Source organism: Odontesthes bonariensis, chromosome 8 (assembly GCF_027942865.1).
Source record: "Odontesthes bonariensis isolate fOdoBon6 chromosome 8, fOdoBon6.hap1, whole genome shotgun sequence".
Lineage (NCBI taxonomy): Eukaryota > Metazoa > Chordata > Actinopteri > Atheriniformes > Atherinopsidae > Odontesthes > Odontesthes bonariensis.
In genome coordinates, this window is record NC_134513.1 from 23,268,555 (window position 1) to 23,288,569 (window position 20,015).

The 20,015-nt window shown below is 42.8% G+C and overlaps 1 protein-coding gene across 4 annotated transcripts in view; it reads left to right on the forward strand.

Annotated features, from left to right (window-relative positions):
* Positions 1-11,223, forward strand: part of LOC142385497 (NLR family CARD domain-containing protein 3-like) — a 29,242-nt gene extending 18,019 nt beyond the window's left edge. For 3 of the 4 annotated variants that reach the window (XM_075472100.1, XM_075472097.1, XM_075472098.1), the window contains exons 7-11: positions 9-1,803; positions 8,095-8,268; positions 8,876-9,049; positions 9,510-9,556; positions 9,683-11,223. In XM_075472100.1, the coding sequence (XP_075328215.1) occupies positions 9-1,803; positions 8,095-8,268; positions 8,876-9,049; positions 9,510-9,556; positions 9,683-10,272 (2,780 nt within the window). In that variant the 3' untranslated portion in view covers positions 10,273-11,223. Of the gene's footprint in view, positions 1-8; positions 1,804-4,065; positions 4,240-8,094; positions 8,269-8,875; positions 9,050-9,509; positions 9,557-9,682 lie in introns of all 4 variants that reach the window. The other variant, XM_075472099.1, reaches the window with a different exon arrangement.
* Positions 11,224-20,015: the final 8,792 nt, after the last annotated feature.

Here is a 20,015-nt window from a genome sequence, read left to right on the forward strand (position 1 = left end):
TCATTCAGAATTGTATCGACGTAAAGTGAAATGTGCTCTGAGGAAGAAGTTCCAGTGTGTGTTTGAGGGGATTCCTAAAGCAGGAAAGCCAACCCTTCTGAATCAGATCTACACAGAGCTCTACATCACAGAGGGAGGGACCGGAGAGGTCAGTGATGAACATGAGGTCAGACAGATTGAAGCAGCATCCAGGAAAGCAGGCAGAGCAGAAACACCCATCAGACAAGAAGACATCTTTAAAGGCCCACCTGGAAGAGATGAACCAATCAGAACAGTGATGACAAAGGGAGTGGCTGGCATTGGGAAAACAGTCTTAACTCAGAAGTTCACTCTGGACTGGGCTGAAGGCGAAGCCAACCAGGACATCCAGTTCATGTTTCCATTCACTTTCAGAGAGCTGAATCTGCTGAAAGAAAGAAAGTTCAGCTTGGTGGAACTTGTTCATCACTTCTTTACTGAAACCAAAGAAGCAGGAATCTGCAGCTTTGAACAGTTCCAGGTTGTGTTCATCTTTGACGGTCTGGATGAGTGTCGACTTCCTCTGGACTTCCACAACACGGACACCCTGACTGATGCTACAGAGCCCACCTCAGTGGATGTGCTGCTGACAAACCTCATCAGGGGGAACCTGCTTCCCTCTGCTCGCCTCTGGATAACCACACGACCTGCAGCAGCCAATCAGATCCCTTCTGACTGCGTTGGCATGGTGACAGAGGTCAGAGGGTTCACTGACCCACAAAAGGAGGAGTACATCAGGAAGAGATTCAGAGATGAGGAGCAGGCCAGCAAGATCATCTCCCACATCCAGACATCACGAAGCCTCCACATCATGTGCCACATCCCGGTCTTCTGCTGGATCACTGCTACAGTTCTGGAGGATGTGTTGGAAACCAGAGAGGGAGCAGAGCTGCCCAACACCCTGACTGAGATGTACATCCACTTCCTGGTGGTTCAGGCCAAAGTGAAGAAGCTCAAGTATGATGGAGGAGCTGTGACAGATCCACCCTGGAGTCCAGAGAGCAGGGAGATGATTGAGTCTCTGGGAAAACTGGCTTTTGAGCAGCTGCAGAAAGGAAACCTGATCTTCTATGAATCAGACCTGACAGAGTGTGGCATCGATATCTCAGCAGCCTCAGTGTGCTCAGGAGTGTTCACACAGATCTTTAGAGAGGAGAGAGGGCTGTACCAGGAGAAGGTGTTCTGCTTCATCCATCTGAGTGTTCAGGAGTTTCTGGCTGCTCTTCATGTGCATCTGACCTTCATCAACTCTGGACTCAACCTGATGGGAGAACAACCAGAAGAAACACCCTATTTTTGGTTAACAATGTTTTACAAACCTAATCTAAAATATCTCCATCAGAGTGCTGTGGACAAGGCCTTAGAGAGTCCAAATGGACACCTGGACCTGTTCCTCCGCTTCCTCCTGGGTCTTTCCCTGCAGACCAATCAGAGGCTCCTAAGAGGCCTGCTAACACAGACAGGAAGTAGCTCACAGACCAATCAGGAAACAGTCGATTACATCAAGAAGAAGATCAGTGAGAATCTGTCTGCAGATAGAAGCATCAATCTGTTCCACTGTCTGAATGAACTGAATGATTGTTCTCTAGAGGAGGAGATCCAACAGGCCCTGAGTTCAGGACGTATCTCCAAAGATAAACTGTCTCCTGCTCAGTGGTCAGCTCTGGGCTTCATCTTACTGTCATCAGGAAAAGATCTGGATGAGTTTGACCTGAAGAAATACTCTGCTTCAGAGGAGGCTCTTCTGAGGCTGCTGCCAGTGGTCAAAGCCTCCAACAAAGCTGTGTAAGTACAGAGATAAATATATATAAATAAAATAAATATAAATAATATAATAATAATATATTAGAAATGATCATTTTATTATAAATTATATATGTTTTAAATGCTCTGTTTACTTGTTAAAATGAGAGAAAATAACTGAGTTATTTCTCAGATAATTTCAGTTTGTAGATAACAGATTCACAGCAAACAGTTCCATCAGATCAGTTTATATCAAGAGGAAAGAAACACGCTGCAGGAATGTGGCAACACTTTATAATATATAACTAGAAAATTTCGGAAGAAATTTTGATGGGTGCCGATCTACTGCCCGCCCTATGAACAAACCCTTTATTTCAGTGAAAGTTGAGAGTCCCCTGTCACATATAAACTTTGAATGAGGTTTCTGTGATGTCGTATGGCTGAGTTCTGAGGTCTCCAAAACAGGGCATATTCAGATGATGAAATACTGACTTGCCATGGTGAAACCTGCCTGCTTTATTCATCATAAGTGAGGGAAACACAGAAGGACGGCCTAAGCACATTTTAAAATAAAGGTTTTATGGCAGTTTGAAAACTCTTCTCACTATCGGTGTAAAGGAGAAGGAGAGGCTGTTTATCATGGAAATGATGGCAGTGAATGATGGCGCTGTCTGAGGTGATTTGAGAGAAAACTATAAGGTCCAGCACAAAGATGGAAAGAAGACAAACATAGCTCCATTTTATCCAGGTTTACAAGACATTGTGGATGTTAGAGAAGTTTGAGCCTGTTAATTGTTTCATTAATCTGGAGGCTGTGAGTTGTTTCCTTATTAAAAGCAGCTATTTTAATAGTTTTAAAGTCACAGTGTAAATAAATAGTTAACCTGTTAATAGCAGAAAGGTGTCCTGAAGACTGTTAGTGCCTCATAATTAGGTGGATTATTAGCTGGTTGAGCCCCAAATTGCTTAAGACGGGTCTGCTGAAGACAGTTCTGTCATTTTTTAATCTAGGTCCTGAGAAGTTGAGGGTCTCCTGTCACATATGAACTTTGAATGATGTGTCTTTGATGCTGTATGGCTGGATTATGATGGCTGCAAAATGGCCTTGTTAAGTGCTTTTCAATGCATTTTCCCATTGCATTGTGGGTATTTTCAAACTTCCCTTCACTATCAGTTTAAAGGAGAAAAGCAGATCAGATTTATAACATTAAGCTGTTATAACAGGGCATCCATCTTAGCTCTGCCCTCAGAAGCAGTCTTAGAACAGAGCAGGCTAACAAGGAGCAGGTGCGGCTCCTCTGTAATTTTGACTGCACTTGACTGTCTCAAACAAACAGTTGCTGTTCGAAAAGTAAAAGTCGTATCCAAATAAAACTTGAACCGTCAGCGACCCAAGAGACGGCATAAGGCAGCAGTGTAATTTTCATTTGGCTACTATGTGTGGCTAATTTTTTATTGCAGTTTTAAAATAATTATTCACCTAAATTTTACAATTTTAGTCGTTTATAATGGGCGGAATGTCAGCTGGAGGGCTGACTCTGCACTCAGAGGCGATTTGTGAGAAATATATGTGGCAGAGCTAAATGAGTGTGACTTTGTGTGAAAGAGGACAAGAATGCCTACGTTTTGAAGTAAGATTTGACTAGATCGGACAGATATTTTGGACATTAGAGACATTTGTTCGAGGAATTGATGCAGTATCGAATTTAGAGTGAGAAACAGAGTGGGAGACACACCTCGGCCAAGATGTAGTCTTCTTAAAACGTAAACTGCCGTTGTGTCAAAGCTGTATAATAAATCAAAAAATCCTTTAGTTCAGTTAAAGCTGAGAGTCTCCTGTCAAATATAAACTTTGAATGAGGTCTGTGTTATGCTTAATGGCTGAGTTATAAGGCCTCTAAAATAGGACATTTTGGCGCTCGTTGAGCTCGAAAATGCATCGTTATGGGCTTTTCAATGCATTTTCCATTCCACAATTTTCCCATTTTTTCCATTTTGCTGGAATTCCTTTCGACTAATGAGAGCCAAACTTAATAGCACACCATTCCCGGTCGATGCGCACGCTGTGGTGTGCTTTTTATTCCGGTCGGACCATCGCTGCTAGACTATTAGTGCGCCGAACTTTAGGGTGGAAGCGGGAGAATAATAAGAGTCTGGCAACAGAGTAATATGTGTGTCTAATGCCTTTGGCATTGGCACCCATAATTAGGATAAATGTAATAATTATTTATTAATTCAACCATCTTTAATTTGAATAATGAATAACTACATAACTTAATTCTCTTCCTGTTTTTCCCTCCTCAGACTGAGTGGCTGTAACCTCTCAGAGAGAAGCTGTGCAGCTCTGTCCTCAGTTCTCAGCTCCCAGTCCTCCAGCCTGACAGAACTGGACCTGAGTAACAACAACCTGCAGGATTCAGGGGTGAAGCAGCTTTCTACTGGACTGCAGAGTCCAAACTGTAACCTGGAAGCTCTCAGGTCAGGATTCATTCAACTGTTCAGCTGCTTATCATTTTAATTCTGCTTTACAGTCATAGATGAACAGCTGACCTGTTCAGGATGGTTTTATTATTATTTCTTTATTAAACCTTTATTTAACCAGATAAAAGACCCGTTGAGATCAAGACCTCTTTCACAAGGGTGACCTGGCCAAGAAAGGCAGCAGCACACGTCATGGTGGACCAGACAGATGGACAACAATTAGATACACAAACATTAAAAATATAAAACAGTTTTTAATCCAATGCCTCAAACACATCATTAAAGCTTTTAGGGCAGCAGTAGCAGTGCTGTGCTGCTTTCTAAAACCTGACTGGAAGGTTTAGATGGTTGTTTGATTCTAAAAACTCCTTCAGTTGGTCACGAGCCAGTATTTCAAATACTTTCACCAGAGTACATAATTTTGAGATCTGCCTGTAATTATTCACCATTGAGCTTTCGCCTCCTTTTTAGCAGTGGAAGGACTGATGCGGATTTCCAAACTTTGGGAAGTTTGGTTGTGCTGACGCTTAGATTAAAAACACAAGCTAAAGGCTCAGCAGTTAACCCTTTAAGCGCCAAAGTCGCAATATTTCGACAAGAAGCGGTGTTGACTTTAACAGACGATAGAGCCAAGCAGAGTGTCAAATTTGCCTTATACTCCCGTTTACTAGTTGGCAGACTTCCCGAACTTATACTTTGGCTCGGAATACGTCACACTGTAACGTAAAATGTTCGAGAAAGTCCTTTCCACGTTCTAGGAGAAAAAAACGGAGAAAGTGTGCCACGGATCTTGATTGCTGAAGCGGTATTGCTGGATTACAAGAGTTAGAGACAAAATAAATAAAAGATGACTGGGAAAAAGTTTACTTATAGTGATGTGATGGGTTTCCTGTTCGCCGATTCTGATTCAGAAGGGGAAAATCTTTCTTTTGGAGATGACGGTCGGTCAACTGGTGAGCTCGCTAAGCATGGTGCGTCTTTGCATGGCAATGGCGGTGCTGGGCAAAGCGAGGAAAATGTACTAGCACACAACCCTTTGCCTAACAAAGTTAGTGGAAAGGCTACTAGGAGTGTTGGTATTCGTAGGGGGGCTGGTGGGAATGGTGGAAACAGTGTAGGTGAGAGTAGCGCTGGGACCAGCGTGAGTGTCAATTCTTTCTACTGTGCTAGCCATGGTGGTGCTTTACTGCGCGTCAATGCTGCGGCTGTGCAACGCACCAATGTCTCCAAAGCACAAAACACTACATTTTCCAACTCTTTGCCCAACACAAGCAGGGGTAAACGGGGGCGTAGTGTCCGTAGAAGGGCTGGTGGGTGTCGGATTGGCCGCAGGGGTGGTCTGAATAGGGCGGAAAGTAGCGAAGATGAAGCGTTGCTAAATGGGAGAGGGGGTGAGAGGAATGAACGTGGCCGGAGTGCCCGTGGGAGAGGTTTACGTGGTAGAGGCAGCTGGGGGAGGCTAAACAGGGCTGCAGATGGTGACGGTAATGGTGACTGGGTCTTTTTGAGAGACGAGGAAGTTTTACAGGAATGGATAAAACCCTTTGATGAGGCAATTGGCTATCGTGGTGATAGAGAAATTCAGACTGAATCACAACCTCTCGATTTTCTGTCCCTCTTGGTGTTTACATGTGTTTGCTACTATATGGCACAGCAGTAGTCAAAATGTACAATTCTTAGTTTTATTATACTGTTTTCCTGTCCATTTGTTTTGTGGTTAGCGTAAAAAAGGGACAAGGAATAATCTGTCTAAACAATTTCAACATCCATTCAAAATATCAATCTTGAAAGTTGGCCGCCATTATCTGGTGTCAAAGTATGCAAATTAGATTAGTAAATTATTCCCCACATACACTTAGGGTGATTCTCAATATTGTGCCAACTGTCTGTGTGCTGTGCCTTGCCATGAGAGGTTCCACCACTCTAAAGAACTACAAACTGTAATCTGGATAGATGGGCACAGATAAGGCCTCTGCTTCTGAAAAACGCCTACTGTTTATGTGTTTTGTGGTATAATAATGGTTATAATTTGCAACATTTGTTTTACAATTCACTGTTTGCTTGTCCATTTGATATGTGGATAACATAACAGATGGATAGAGGGGTGGATATGATGAAAAAAGTTCAACACAATCAACAATATCATTTATTTCCTGAGAATTATCAAATTCCAAAATGGCCGCCACCATATGACGTCATAATATGCAAATTAGATAGGAAAATTTACAACCTACATGAAATTCAGGTCAATCCCAATATGTTTCTCATTTATACTTTGTCTCTATCTCTAACCATTTAGAAGCCACAGCCTTTTGAAATTTAGATGTCAAAATCTAGTCTTTTTTTTAAAAAAACCTGGCGCTTAAAGGGTTAAGTCAGCAGCCAGCTTTAGAAAGAATGGATCCAAACTATCATCCAAAATGTGCATTAAAATAGTTTAACACAGCACATTTATCAGTCAGGTTTACAGAATCTTTGACCAAAGTTCACCAGAAGCACCAGAAGCAGATCTCACGATAATCCAAAATTTCTTGGGATCATTTATATTTTTGGGGGTTTCAGGTAAATAAAATCCAGATTTAGCCTTCTTAATTAAGGAGGTACACTTGTTGCGGAGGACCAAAATGATCTAATCAGACTCTAATTTGGTGTTTCGTGCCTTGGTCCAGGCATGATCTCTTTCTTTAAGGAGGTTTCCAATTTCAGTGGAAAACCAGGGATTATTTTGCCTTTTTATCCTAAATTTAAACAAGGGAGCATGTTTCTTGATGAGCTTCTAGAATTCATCAGGAAAGAATTTCCAGGCCAACTCAACATCATCAAGGAGGAGATTCGTTTCCACTCAAAATTAGACAGATCGTGCAAGACAGTCTGCTCATGAAATTGTTTAAAATCTCTTTTGAGTAGAACTTGTGGATTAGTTTTGGGGAGTTTGGCACTTCTGACCACCGCAATGACACAATGGTCACTCAGATCGTTCCCAAAATCACCAGCATCAGTATACTTGTGGAGGGCATTTGTTATTATTAGATCAAGGAGCGATGATCTAGAAGGATGTTTAATGTCAGGGCGAGTTGGGCTGACTATTAACTGGCTGAGATTCAGCGAGTCACCGATTGATTTTAGTCTGGAATCAATTCAAATTTAAATTTAACCATATAAATTTTAGGAAGCAGGCTCCGGACATTTAGCTTTAAGATACCAAGGCCTGATCTGGCTCTGAGGTCATCAGGGGTACGAATGTTCTTCAGAGAGGGGCCTGGGTTAGACTGAACATTGGCAGATAGTGAAAGAAGAAGAAGGATAAAACATCTTAGTTTTTGGTGTCTGCTGTTTACTTGTTAAAAGGAGAGAAAATAACTGAGTTATTTCTCAGATCATTTCAGTTTGTAGATAACACAGATTCACAGCAAACAGTTCCATCAGATCAGTTTACATCAAGAGGAAAGAAACACGCTGCAAGAATTTGGCAACACTAGGATAAATGTCATCATTATTTATTAATTCAACCATCTCTCATTTCAATAATTAATAATTACATATCTTCAGTATGAGATCACATGTTCTCTCCGGCTTCCTCCCAGCACCCACAAACATACATGTCAGGTTAACTGGTGACTCTAAATTATCCATAGGAGTGAGTGTGAGTGTGGATGGTTTGTCTCGTTTGTCTCTGTGTGGCCCTGTGATGGACTGGCGACCTGTGTAGGGTGTATCCTGACCTATATCTATATCCTCTGACCCAGTGACAGATGGGATAGGCTCCGGCCCCATGACCCTGAGTTGGATTGAGCGGGTATAGAAGATGGACGGATGGAAAACTTACTTCTCTTCCTGTTATTCCCTCCTCAGATTGAGCGACTGTAACCTCTCAGAGGGAAGCGGTGCAGCTCTGTCCTCAGCTCTCAGCTCCCAGTCCTCCAGCCTGACAGAACTGGACCTGAGTAACAACAACCTGCAGGATTCAGGGGTGAAGCAGCTGTCTGTTGGACTGCAGAGTCCAAACTGTAACCTGGAAGCTCTCAGGTCAGGATTCATTCAACTGTTCAGCTGCTGATCATTTTAATTCTGCTTTACAGTCATGGATGAACAGCTGACCTGTTCAGGATGGTTTCTGCTGTTGGAGTCTTTATTTAACCCAGTGATGGTGTTTAAATTAGAATTTTTCATTATATTCCCAAATGTCCTTTTTTCTCATTAGTTTTCAATCACTGATGATTCTTTAATATTTCTCTTAACTTTGACTTAAAATGTTCTGGGACACAATGAACCTGCTCTAAATCTTTCATATTTATTTGAACTACTTGTAATTCAAACAGCTCTAAACAACTTTGTTTTGGACACACGTGTTTTAATGTTTGCACATTAGGCAGACTGTCAGAAAACCAATATTCTAGAACTGCTCTCAGTTTATTTTGAGGATGACGTGGATGATTTAGGATCATTTTTCATGAAAGTTAATTAATATACAGAAGTTGGGTTCTCCAGTTAAAACAACAACAAAATGAAGCAGAAGTGTTCAGAGAAGGTGCTTCAAACACTGTGTGTGATTTAACAGGTCACATTTGATCAAATTCAGCTTCAGTTTCAGAGCAGTTCTCTCAGTTTCTGCCATTTGTGTTGTTTCCTGCAGCCTGTCAGGCTGTCTGATCACAGAGGAAGGCTGTGCTTCTCTGGTCTCAGCTCTGACCTCTAACCCCTCCCATCTGAGAGAGCTGGACGTGAGCTACAACCATCCAGGAGACTCAGCAGTGAAGCAGCTCTCAGCTGGACTGGAGGATCCGCAGTGGAGGCTGGACACTCTCAGGTATGGAGAGCTCTGCTGCTTTAATAATTTCCCTTCTAACCGGCTCATGAGCTGGTTAGAAGTGATGCCGAGCAGCGAGGGAGGAGCAAACCTCTGTGAGGAGGAGGAGGAAATGTCTGCCAGCATTAGCCAGTGTCCCCTTAAAACAGCGTGGATCTGTCAGAATGATGGAGGTCTATCGTTTCATTTCTCAGATAAATGGGCCCCAAAGAAAACATACATACCAGCAACCATCTGCTGGTTAATGCACTGCCTGTAAGGAAACATATTCAGCAGATTCAGAGACTTTATTCATCCAGTTAAAGGGACATTTCTGTGTTTCTGAAGTGGGGCTGTGTGAAGTCCTCATGAGCAGTCAGCATCTCTCTCAGTGTAGAACAATGTGTGTGTGAGAGCCATGTAATGTCCATGTTTGATGCTGAAAGAGACGGTGCTGCTCTGACCCCCCTCCTCCTTTCAGGGTGGAGCCTGCTGGAGAACGATGGCTGACACCAGGGCTGAGGAAGTGTGAGTGTGTTCTTCATCTGATTCATGACATTCGGCCATCTTCACACTGTCACATCACTCATTGATCAAAGTGAACAGATGATAGATCAATAACTGCAGCTGGGCTGTGTTTGTTCTCTCCATCAGATTCCTGTCAACTCACAATTGACACAAACACAGTGCACAGAGAACTGAAACTGTCTGACAACAACAGGAAGGTGACATGGGTGGAGGAGGTTCAGTCATATCCTGATCATCCAGACAGGTTTGATGACTGGCCTCAGCTGCTGTGTAGAAATGTTCTGACTGGGCGCCGTTACTGGGAGGTCGAGTGGAGAGGAGACGTTGATATATCAGTGAGTTACAGAGGAATCAGGAGGAGAGGAGAAAGAGACTTTCTCTTTGAATACAATGATCAGTCCTGGAGTCTGAGGTGCTCTGATGGAGGTTACTCTGTCTTGCACAATTACAGTGAAATATCCTCCTCCTCCTCCTCCTCCTCCTCCTCCTCCTCCTCCTCCTCCTCCTCCTCCTCCTCCTCCTCCTCCTCCTCCTCCTCCTCCGTCTGTAACAGAGCAGCAGTGTATGTGGACCGTCCTGCTGGCACTCTGTCCTTCTACAGAGTCTCCTCTGACACACTGATCCACCTCCACACCTTCAGCACCACATTCACTGAAGAACCTCTGCATCCTGGATTTGGGTCCTGGTCACCTGGTTCCTGGTTGTCTCTGTGCTGAGTATACAGAGTGTCCTCCTGTCAGAGAATCCATGTTGAACAGATAGTTCAGTCTGTTCATGTCTGTCTCTTTCACTCAGAAACACCTTTTCAGATTTATGGATTCAGTCAGTTTCTGTTTGAAACTCTTCTAAATGATTCCTTGGAAACTTCTTCCTCTTCCAGTCCTTTAAAGATGGAAGCTGCCATTCTTCCAGGATGTTGTTTTTCTGGGTGTTTTCAGTCAAAGCTTCACACTGAAATTTGCGTTAGAACTTCTTGTAGTTTTTCAACTAAGCTGTCCTTAGTCGTTGGCAAAAGGCAACAGTTTGGAGCTGGACCTTTAGTTGTTTGGAGTTCAGAGGTCAGCCTCCATGTGGGGGATGGGCCAGAGGAGAATTTCCCATCAACAAAGTTACAAACAGAAGCAGCCAGACGGGTTTTTTACCCCAACACGCTGCAAACTGTGGATTAACGAGATGGTAACAGTTGATTTATTATATTTTATTTTGTTAGGTTTTATTATTGATATTTCTTTATATTTCTTTAAAAGTTATTAGTTGGGACTTCCGGTGGAGAGAGGAATGGAGTAGACGCATGCATCGCACTCTCCCGCACTGACCTGAAAAAACAAAACTTTTTATATCCCAAATCCGACACGACTCTCTAGTAATAGTGAGTAATATCTCCTACATGATTCCTGGCCTCCAAAAACAAGCAGATTAAGGAAATAGACACCAAAAGAGACAACTTGTCCGCTGGGGCTGGCCAGATTAGCATGCCTGCTCTGAATAGCTTGCTGGAGGAGCACTTCCGGTCCATATCGACAGCGCTGTCTGCTGAGCTCAGGTCGGCGTTTGCCTCTCTTGAAGCTAAACTAGACACAGTACAGGCCACAGTGATTGACTTTGGTGAACGAATTGCGAGTTTGGAGACCAACGCCAATTCAACTGAAGGACGTCTCCAGGGCCTTGAAGTATCATGCTCCACCTTAGCAGAGGCTTGTGATAAGATCAAAAGCAATAGCATCGATTTAGAGGGACGAAACCGGCATAACAACATCAGGATTGTAGGCTTGCCAAAGAGGGTCCATAGAGGGTCCACAACCCATGACCGTTTTCTCTGAAGTCCTGATGGAGATATTCGGGGACCAAGTGCTACAAACCCCACCAGAGCTAGAACGGGCCCACCGCTCCCTAGCTGCTAAGCCGCGACAGGGAGACAGGCCAAGGCCTGTGATAATATGTTTTCATCGACACCAGACCAAAAAGCTGATAATCTGCGAGGGCCGCAAACGGAGGAATGATTTTTTTATTAGGGGTAATATTAGTCAAACGTTTAATACAAAGATGTCTGGAGTTCTGATGAATGTTTTAATTGTATTCTTTTTATGTAACATGAAGATGCAGCCTCTCTATTTATGTCTTCTATTTATATTCCTTGGACATGTCACCCCTGCTCTAAAGGGATGGCATAGCGGGAAAGCTTGCATTGTTATCTCTTTTTCTAAAAATACTCTATGGAAATTTTCAATAATGACTGTTGCATTTGTTTATGCTCACATATGAGTAGTTTGGTTTTATACCTTGCAATGTGGGAGGCACTTAAAACTTTCTTGGTTATTGTCTGACTGTTTGTGTGCTATAAGGGTTACATTCTGTCCCAAGGGAGTGGTGAATTTATGGGGATCAGTGAGTATAAAAAAAACTGGAAGCTATATAGGGGTTTTAAATATGTTAATAGCTTTTTTTTTCCTCTTTTGGTTCTGCGTCACCACTCGCAACTGTTTGCTGATGGGCAAAACACTGAGCGAACCGAGGAAGGGGGAATTGGCCAGACTATGTGCGGAGCCAAAATCTTTGGGCGGAAGTACGTAGGATGGCGTCGCCAGGATATATACAGAGTGTCCTCCTGTCAGAGAATCCCTGCTGAACAGATAGCTCAGTCTGTTCATGTCTGTCTCTTTCACTCAGAAACACCTTTTCAGATTCATGGATTCAGTCAGTTTCTGTTTGAAACTCTTCTAAATGATTCCTTGGAAACTTCTTCCTCTTCCAGTCCTTTAAAGATGGAAGCTGCCATTCTTCCAGGATGTTGTTTTTCTGGGTGTTTCCAGTCAAAGCTTCACACTGAAATTTGAGTTAAAACCTTATGTAGTTTTTCAACTAAGCTGTCCTTTGTCGTTGGCAAAAGGCAACAGTTTGGAGCTGGACCTTTTTGTTGTTAGGAGGTCAGCCTCCACCTGGGGGAGAATGGGGCCAGTGGAAAATGTCCTATCAATAAAGTTATGAGTTACAAACAGAAGCAGCCAGACGGGTTTTTCACTCCAACACGCTGCAAACTGTGGATTAACGAGATGGTAACAGTTGATTTATTGCATTTTATTTTGTTTCATATATTTCTTTAAAAGTTTTTAGTCGTGTTTTATTTGTTGCACATTTTTTTTATTTTTAGTAATGTTTCATGTACTTAGAATGTTTGTGACAAACTGTGAAATCAGATAGGAATCACTGAGCTGCAATCAGCCCAGATGAATTTCAACCTGCTGACAGATCTTCATAGCCTAGAAATCTAGACGCCCCTAGCGGCCGCAAATGGAATTTGCTCCGGGGCCAGTCTAGGCACTTGTGGTCGTTTTGCAACGTTCCAAATCAATAGTTGATCGAGCCAATCAAATCGTGAGGAGCGGGGTCGGAGGCCGGGCTACCTAGTGACGACAGAGGTGCGACGTTTCAGTGTGTAGTTCCAGAGAGAGGTTAAAAAAAAAAAAAAAAAGTTCAAGAGAGAGGTAAACAATGGCTGCGCCCGGCGAACAGGCTTTCCCCAGTCGATTGCGAGCATGATGTACCGAAGACAGCGGGCCGATCTTCGTCTCAGAGCTGACAAAACTCTCCGGTAAGGCATTTGAACGGTCAAATTCCGTTAACGGGACGAGAGCAGTCAAAACCGGAAGTGCGTTACTCACTGCGGCTAGCTTTAGCAGCGCTGAATTCGTCTGAACAAAATTGTAAATAGCCGGTATTTTGTCAGATTTTCAACACCTTCGGGGTCTAAACGACTACTTTCTCGCCTGAAAATGTTTCAAATGTTGCTAAAGTTATATATTTACAGAGTTTAGAGCTTAAGAGAAATCAGCTTTTCAGGCCATAGACTACAAACCACGTCACGTTGACTACATAAAACTTCTTCATTGCTCTGATTGGTTGTTGGGCCATCCTATTGCGTGGCGTTGAACTTGACGGACAGCCGTTTATCCCGCCCACACTGCTATCCAGCGTCACTAGACCCCTGTACAGCTATTTGCTGTACGGGTCTGGCTTGCTAGGCTAAGATCTTCACTGATTCTGCTCCAATGAGCAGAAGTTTGGTGAGCAGCCAGGGTTCATCCTGATGATGTGCGATTATAGACTGTATTATTGATTTCTTCTCTCAGACATTTGATATTTTACATAATTTTACATCATTATTTTTAAAATTCAGTCTCACAATGTTTGACTTTGTCTTTGAAATGTTGAATTTTTAAAATCTTCAATAAAGATTTTCAAAAATCATTTTGATATTTTCTCTTTTAAATTAAATTTGTATTTAGTACCTGAACATTTAGACTTTTTAATGATTTTAGACTTTTTGATAAAATGTTTAATTTTTTATCTAAAAACGTCACTTTATTGATGAAAATGTATAATTTTATAAAATTGGATCTCAGATGTTTTCGTAGCCCTAAGCTGCTTCCAGAGTCCCAATGACCAAAAAGGCCCGATAGGACTCCTTCTTCAGCTTGACGGCTTCCCTCACCAGCGGGTTTGGGGGCTGAGGCCATGGCAGGCACCAACCACCTTACGGCCACAGCTCCGGTCAGAAACCTCCACAGTGGAGGCACGGAACATGGCCCATTCGGACTCAATGTCCCCCACCTCCCCCGGGACATGGTTGAAGCTCTGCCGGTGGTGGGAGTTAAAGTTCCTTCTGAAAGGGGTTTCCGCCAGATGTTCCCAGCAGACCTTCACAATACGTTTGGGCCTGCCAGGTCTGACCAGCTTCCTCCCCCACCAGCGGAGGGAGCAGCAGCAAAAAGTGTGGGTACTCTCAACTGCTGTTTGGTGCATAAGCACAAACAACAGTCAGCCTAAACGTCAAATGCCCCCCCACCCGAAGGCGGAGGGAAGCTACCCTCTTGTCCACCGGGGTAAACCCCAATGTATAGGCACACAGCCGGGGGGCAATAAGTATGCCTGTATTACTGTAAGTCACTCCTTAAGAATACAAAATGATGTCTGTGTGTTTTTAAAAATCTCTTTTCCCAGAGTTACCTTCAGCCAAGATATGCATAACAATAAACAAAGATAGGATGGTTTCGGTCCACCGACCTCTGGGTTATGGGCCCAGCACACTTCCGCTGCGCCACTCTGCTGCACACCTGTGATGAGACTCAAACCCACAATCCCTGGCTTAGGAGGACAGTGCCTTGTCCACTTGACAATTCAAAATAACATACAGAATAAAAAGAAATGGGGTACGATCCTCTAATCCATTGAACAAAAGTATGTAAAATTTCAGTCTTTTGACACTAATTATTTTTTCTTAAATATATCAGAAAAGTGGACTTTGGAGGACACTCGTGAGCACACCAAAGTAGTTTGCATGATGTTTTCCAGTTTTTTTTTAATGAGAGATGTTGAGTTTGATTTGAAAATTTATAAATAGCAGAGGATGGTTTCGGTCCATCGACCTCTGGGTTATGGGCCCAGCACGCTTCTGCTGCGCCACTCTGCTACACACCTCAGATGGGACTTGAACCCACAATCCCTGGCTTAGGAGGCCAGTGCCTTATCCACATGACTATTCAAAATACCAAACACAATAAAAAGAAATCGGGTAAACAATCTTCTAATCCATTTAACAAAAGTGAAAGATTTCAGTCTTTTGACACAATAATTCTTTTTTCTTACTTATATCAGAAAAGTGGAAATTGGAGAACGCTTTTGAGCACAGTAAACTAGTTTGAATTAAGATTGTGTTGAAAGGCTTTCAGAGTTGGTCAAGTGTCAATTGTGATGCTGTGAATGTTACATCATCTTTTCTTTAATGAGAGATGTTGAGTTTGATTTGAAAATTCATACATAGCAGAGGATGGTTTCGGTCCATCGACCTCTGGGTTATGGGCCCAGCACGCTTCCGCTGCGCCACTCTGCTACACACCTCTGTTGGGACTAAAACCCACAATCCCTGGCTTAGGAGGCCAGTGTCTTACCCACTTGACAATTCAAAATAACATACACAATAAAAAGAAATGGGGCACGATCCTCTAATCCATTGAACAAAATTATGTCAAATTTCAGTCTTTTGACACAATAATTCCTTTTTCTTAATTATATCAGAAAAGTGGACTTTAGAGGACACTCGTGAGCACACCAAAGTAGTTTGAATTATCTTTTCCAGTTTTTTTTTTACAGTTTTTCTCTATTGGTTTGGCTCATTTCTTGAAACAGAAATTACATTATAAAAATAACATGGACAAATCTCCAAACCACCTCGCAATTGTTCACAACGCCAGAATGGCATTTCTCATTGCTTTCATCAAATTGCAATTGTCTTAATACATGTGTCAATTGTTTCAGTGCATCTCTGCAAAAGATTAAGTACAAGTAGCCTACAGTTTGCACAGTTGGCCTACATTTAGCACATTTTCCAAGTGAATAGATTTTGGTGATCTGAACTGATTAGTTGATTCTTGGTCTAATGGTTCTTCTATCCAAAATATGTCAGCATGATTTCATTGTATAAGTCATCACATGCACAAAAATCTGTTCAATTGTCAAAATGGGCCAAGAACATGATACCATCAATTCCATATAGAATCTCATGTAACATTTGATAAATTCATGACAGTAATTGACAATCAGGTGAAACTAGAACTTTACTAACGAAGAAGGAGTTTCAAGCACCTCAGGTGACCAATCAAATGGTAGGCATAGTTAGTTACCTGACAGATGCTGTCCATGATTGTGAGTGCTGCCAAACATGTAGGCCTATATAAAGAGCTTGACCAGGACCAATTTCTGAACATGGAGGCACCAGGCCAAGCAAACGAATAAGGGCAAGTTCCTGCTCGAGGAAGAGGAAGAAGAAGAAGAAGAGGAGGAGTGAGGATGCATGATGGTGGAATAGGGGGAAGAGGCCGAGGAGCACGAAGACACCGTGCTGTCCCAGATGAAATTCGGGCCACAATTATAGATCATGTCATCAACCATCGCCTCACAATGGCGGAGGCAGGTCGCAAAGTGCAGCCTAATGTGCCTCGCTCTACAGTCTCCTCCATCATACAAACCTTTCGCAGGGAAAACAGGTATGTACTTGCTCAATTATGGAATTGTATGATGTACAGGACACTGTTTAGAGTAATATTCCAGTCACTGTGCAGTGATGCATTATAGTTGTGGTTACTGTAAGCACTACAGTACATGTAAAACAATACAATTACATTGGTAACACATTCTGTAAGAAAAACACAAGGCATACAAATACGAATTGTACTGTACAGTACAGTAATACAGAGTTGTCCTTTGGATTCTATATCTAGGATTGCACGACAACCTCGCATGGGTGGCAGAGGAAAACTTCTCAGTGATCAACAAGAACAAGAGATCTGTAACATGGTGTTGGCAAATAATGCCATCACATTGAGACAGATCCGCACTGCCATTATTGAAGACAATGCCATATTCCACAATATCAACTCCATACGCATTTCCACAATAGACCGGACATTGAAGAAGCATCACATGACCATGAAACAAATTTACAGGGTACCCTTTGAGAGGAACTCTGATAGAGTGAAAGAGCTACGGTACCAGTATGTAGAAGTAAGTCAGTTAGTGCTTGTCTATCGTCGTAACCTTAAAGGTGGGGTAGGGGATCTTTTTCTGGAATTTTTTTTTACATATTGCTTGAAATACTCCTCACACCCCCATTGCAACCAATTAATTAAAAGTTTTGACACAAATATGAAAAGTTTTAGTGGCCTCTAGAACGTACAATCTAGGAAAAACACTATCCAATCATACTGAACGGACCGTTAACAATGATTGGATTCTGATGCCGTCTATCAAACTGCAATCTGCTCCTCCCTCCCCCTCCTTCCCCCTGTGCGCGTACCCTGCTCCGTGAACGAATTACGCGTCCAGAAGCTTGGCAGGAAGCTAAACTAAAGCCAGCTTGGCTACCACCTAGCATTATTAAACGTATAGTTAGCATATACTAAATACTAAATACGGCAACGATCGATGCTTGCTGTCAGAACAGCGCTCGTGCACCTTCGTGCTCGTCCGCGTTCATGTACTCTAGAGGCGTGCCTTCGGGGGGAAAGTGAAGAAAAGGGTTGGGACTTTTTACCTGTGTATTTTCAAAATGCAGCTTCGCTGGACTCAAAATCCAGGATCTCCTACCCTACCTTTCACTGTAAATACTGTAAGTAGTGGTTCCTAAACTTTTTGGGCTTCTGTTCCCCCTTTACCTGATTTCAGATTTCCAAGTATTTGCTTAACTGTACCTGACATCAACATTTTGGCTAAAAACTGCAGCAGAAAACTACAGTTTACTGTATGATACAATTATCATTATAATCCTTATATTGAAAGGGGTCAAGGAGCTGCAATTACTGTAATGCCTCCCAAGTACAGTAGCCTACTGTAATACATACAAAATTTCAGTACAGTAAATCTTCAGTATTTCTCTCTTCTTTCTGTCAAATACCCCCTGCAGTACCTCTGTGTAGGTCTATCCCTAGATACATATAGGATAGTCAAGGCAAGGCAAAATGAGACCCCTCACATCCTCGTGTTTGTAGATGAAGCCGGCTTCAACCTGGCCAAGGGGCCAAGACGTGGCCGCAACATTATTGGCCACCGGGCCACGGTGGATGTTCCAGGCCAGCGAGGGGGCAATATAGCTATGTGTGCTGCCATTTCTGAGAATGGTGTGGCCACTCACATCCCCACTCTTGGCCCATACAACACACAGAAGCTCCTCTTCTTCTTGGACCACCTTTATACTAATTTGGTCCCTGAATATGAGTGAGGTCTTCTTGAGTCTCACCTACCACGCTACGTGATTGTGTGGGACAATGTCAACTTCCATTGTGGTCCAGTCATCAGAGCTTGGTTCACTATGCATCCAAGAATGATGATTGAGTTGCTCCCACCTTATTCCCCTTTCCTTAATCCTATTGAGGAGTTTTTCTCTGCTTGGAGGTGGAGAGTGTATGAGCATCATGCTCAAGACCAAAGATCCCTGCTCCATGCAATGGACGCTGCATGTTTAGACATTACAGGAGATCAGTGTAGGGGATGTTTGCGGCATGCACTGCGTTTCTTCCCGCGTTGCATTGCAAGGGAAAAATACATGTTGCGATGTTGATGAGAATCCGTGGCCAGACAAACAGCAACGTCTGGATGGCCAGGAGGGTGAGGACAGTGGTCATGAGGGAGGGGTGGGGGAGGGTGAGGGTGAGCGGGAGGGGGACGACAGCGACCAGTAAATAGTTGCTATAGTGTTTTCTGTAAGCTGCAGATTTATTGACAGTACTGTAGGCCACATCATTTTGCTTGTTTTTTGTTTGTGTTTATATTACAGTATATGTGTGCTATGTATATTTTTCATTTCCTTCTACAATACTATACTGTATGGAAGTTACGTACTTCACAGTATTTGTGTGAATTAAAATGGTTGGTATGAGTGTATTTTCTAGAATGCGCTGCTGAGGGTGGCAGCACGTTGGAGTAGCTCTGTACCTCACATTGAGATTTATTCTTTTTTCTAAATTTCATTCCTGTTTTTTCTTGGAAGAAATTGCATTTTTTGGACAACTGTTCCTTCCTGCCTTGGATGCTGTGCAGCTGGATTGATTTTTCCCAATACTTTTGTATATTTTGCTCTTTTGTTATGATGCATAACCATAGCAACAAGGTGGTTTACAACAGGGAGCAGCTGATTAACATTGGAAAAGCAGAAATAATTCGACAACTGAAAACAGAAATCCCACTGGAATTGAAAAGGAGGCGTTGTGGATGCAGAGCAGGAGCAAAGAGGAGAGAAAGAAAGAAGAAGTTCAAACCATCTCTGCCATCCGTCATCATGGGCAATGTAAGATCGTTAGCTAACAAGTTGGATGAACTTCTAGCCTTGACAAGGACTCAGCAAGAATATCGGGAATGTAGCATTATGTGTTTTACTGAGACATGGCTGCAGGATCATATCCCCGACTCCAGCGTCTCTCTGCCGGGCTTCCTGACTGTACGAGCAGATCGAGATTTAAAGAGTAGCAGGAAAAGGAAAGGGGGTGGATTGGCAGTGCTTGTCAACAACAGATGGTGTCACCCAGGACATGTTACTGTGAAGAGTCGTCTCTGCAGTCCTGACATTGAACTATTGGCAGTAAGTTTTCGTCCATATTATTTGCCAAGAGAGTTCACCAGTGTTGTTTTGGTGGCTTTTTACATTCCACCCTCAGCTGTTGCCGACACTGCATGTGATGTCATCAGTTCCATTGTTGCTCAGATACAGACACAACACCCCAATTCTTTTGTGGCAATATCTGGTGATTTTAATCATGCCTCACTCTCTGCTACACTGCCAACTTTTCAATAGTTTGTCAGCTGCTCTACCAGAGAAAACAAGACATTGGATTTGTTTTACACAAATGTCAAGGATTCATACATTTCCAAATCAAGACCACCCATGGGTAAATCAGATCACAACCTTGTTTTT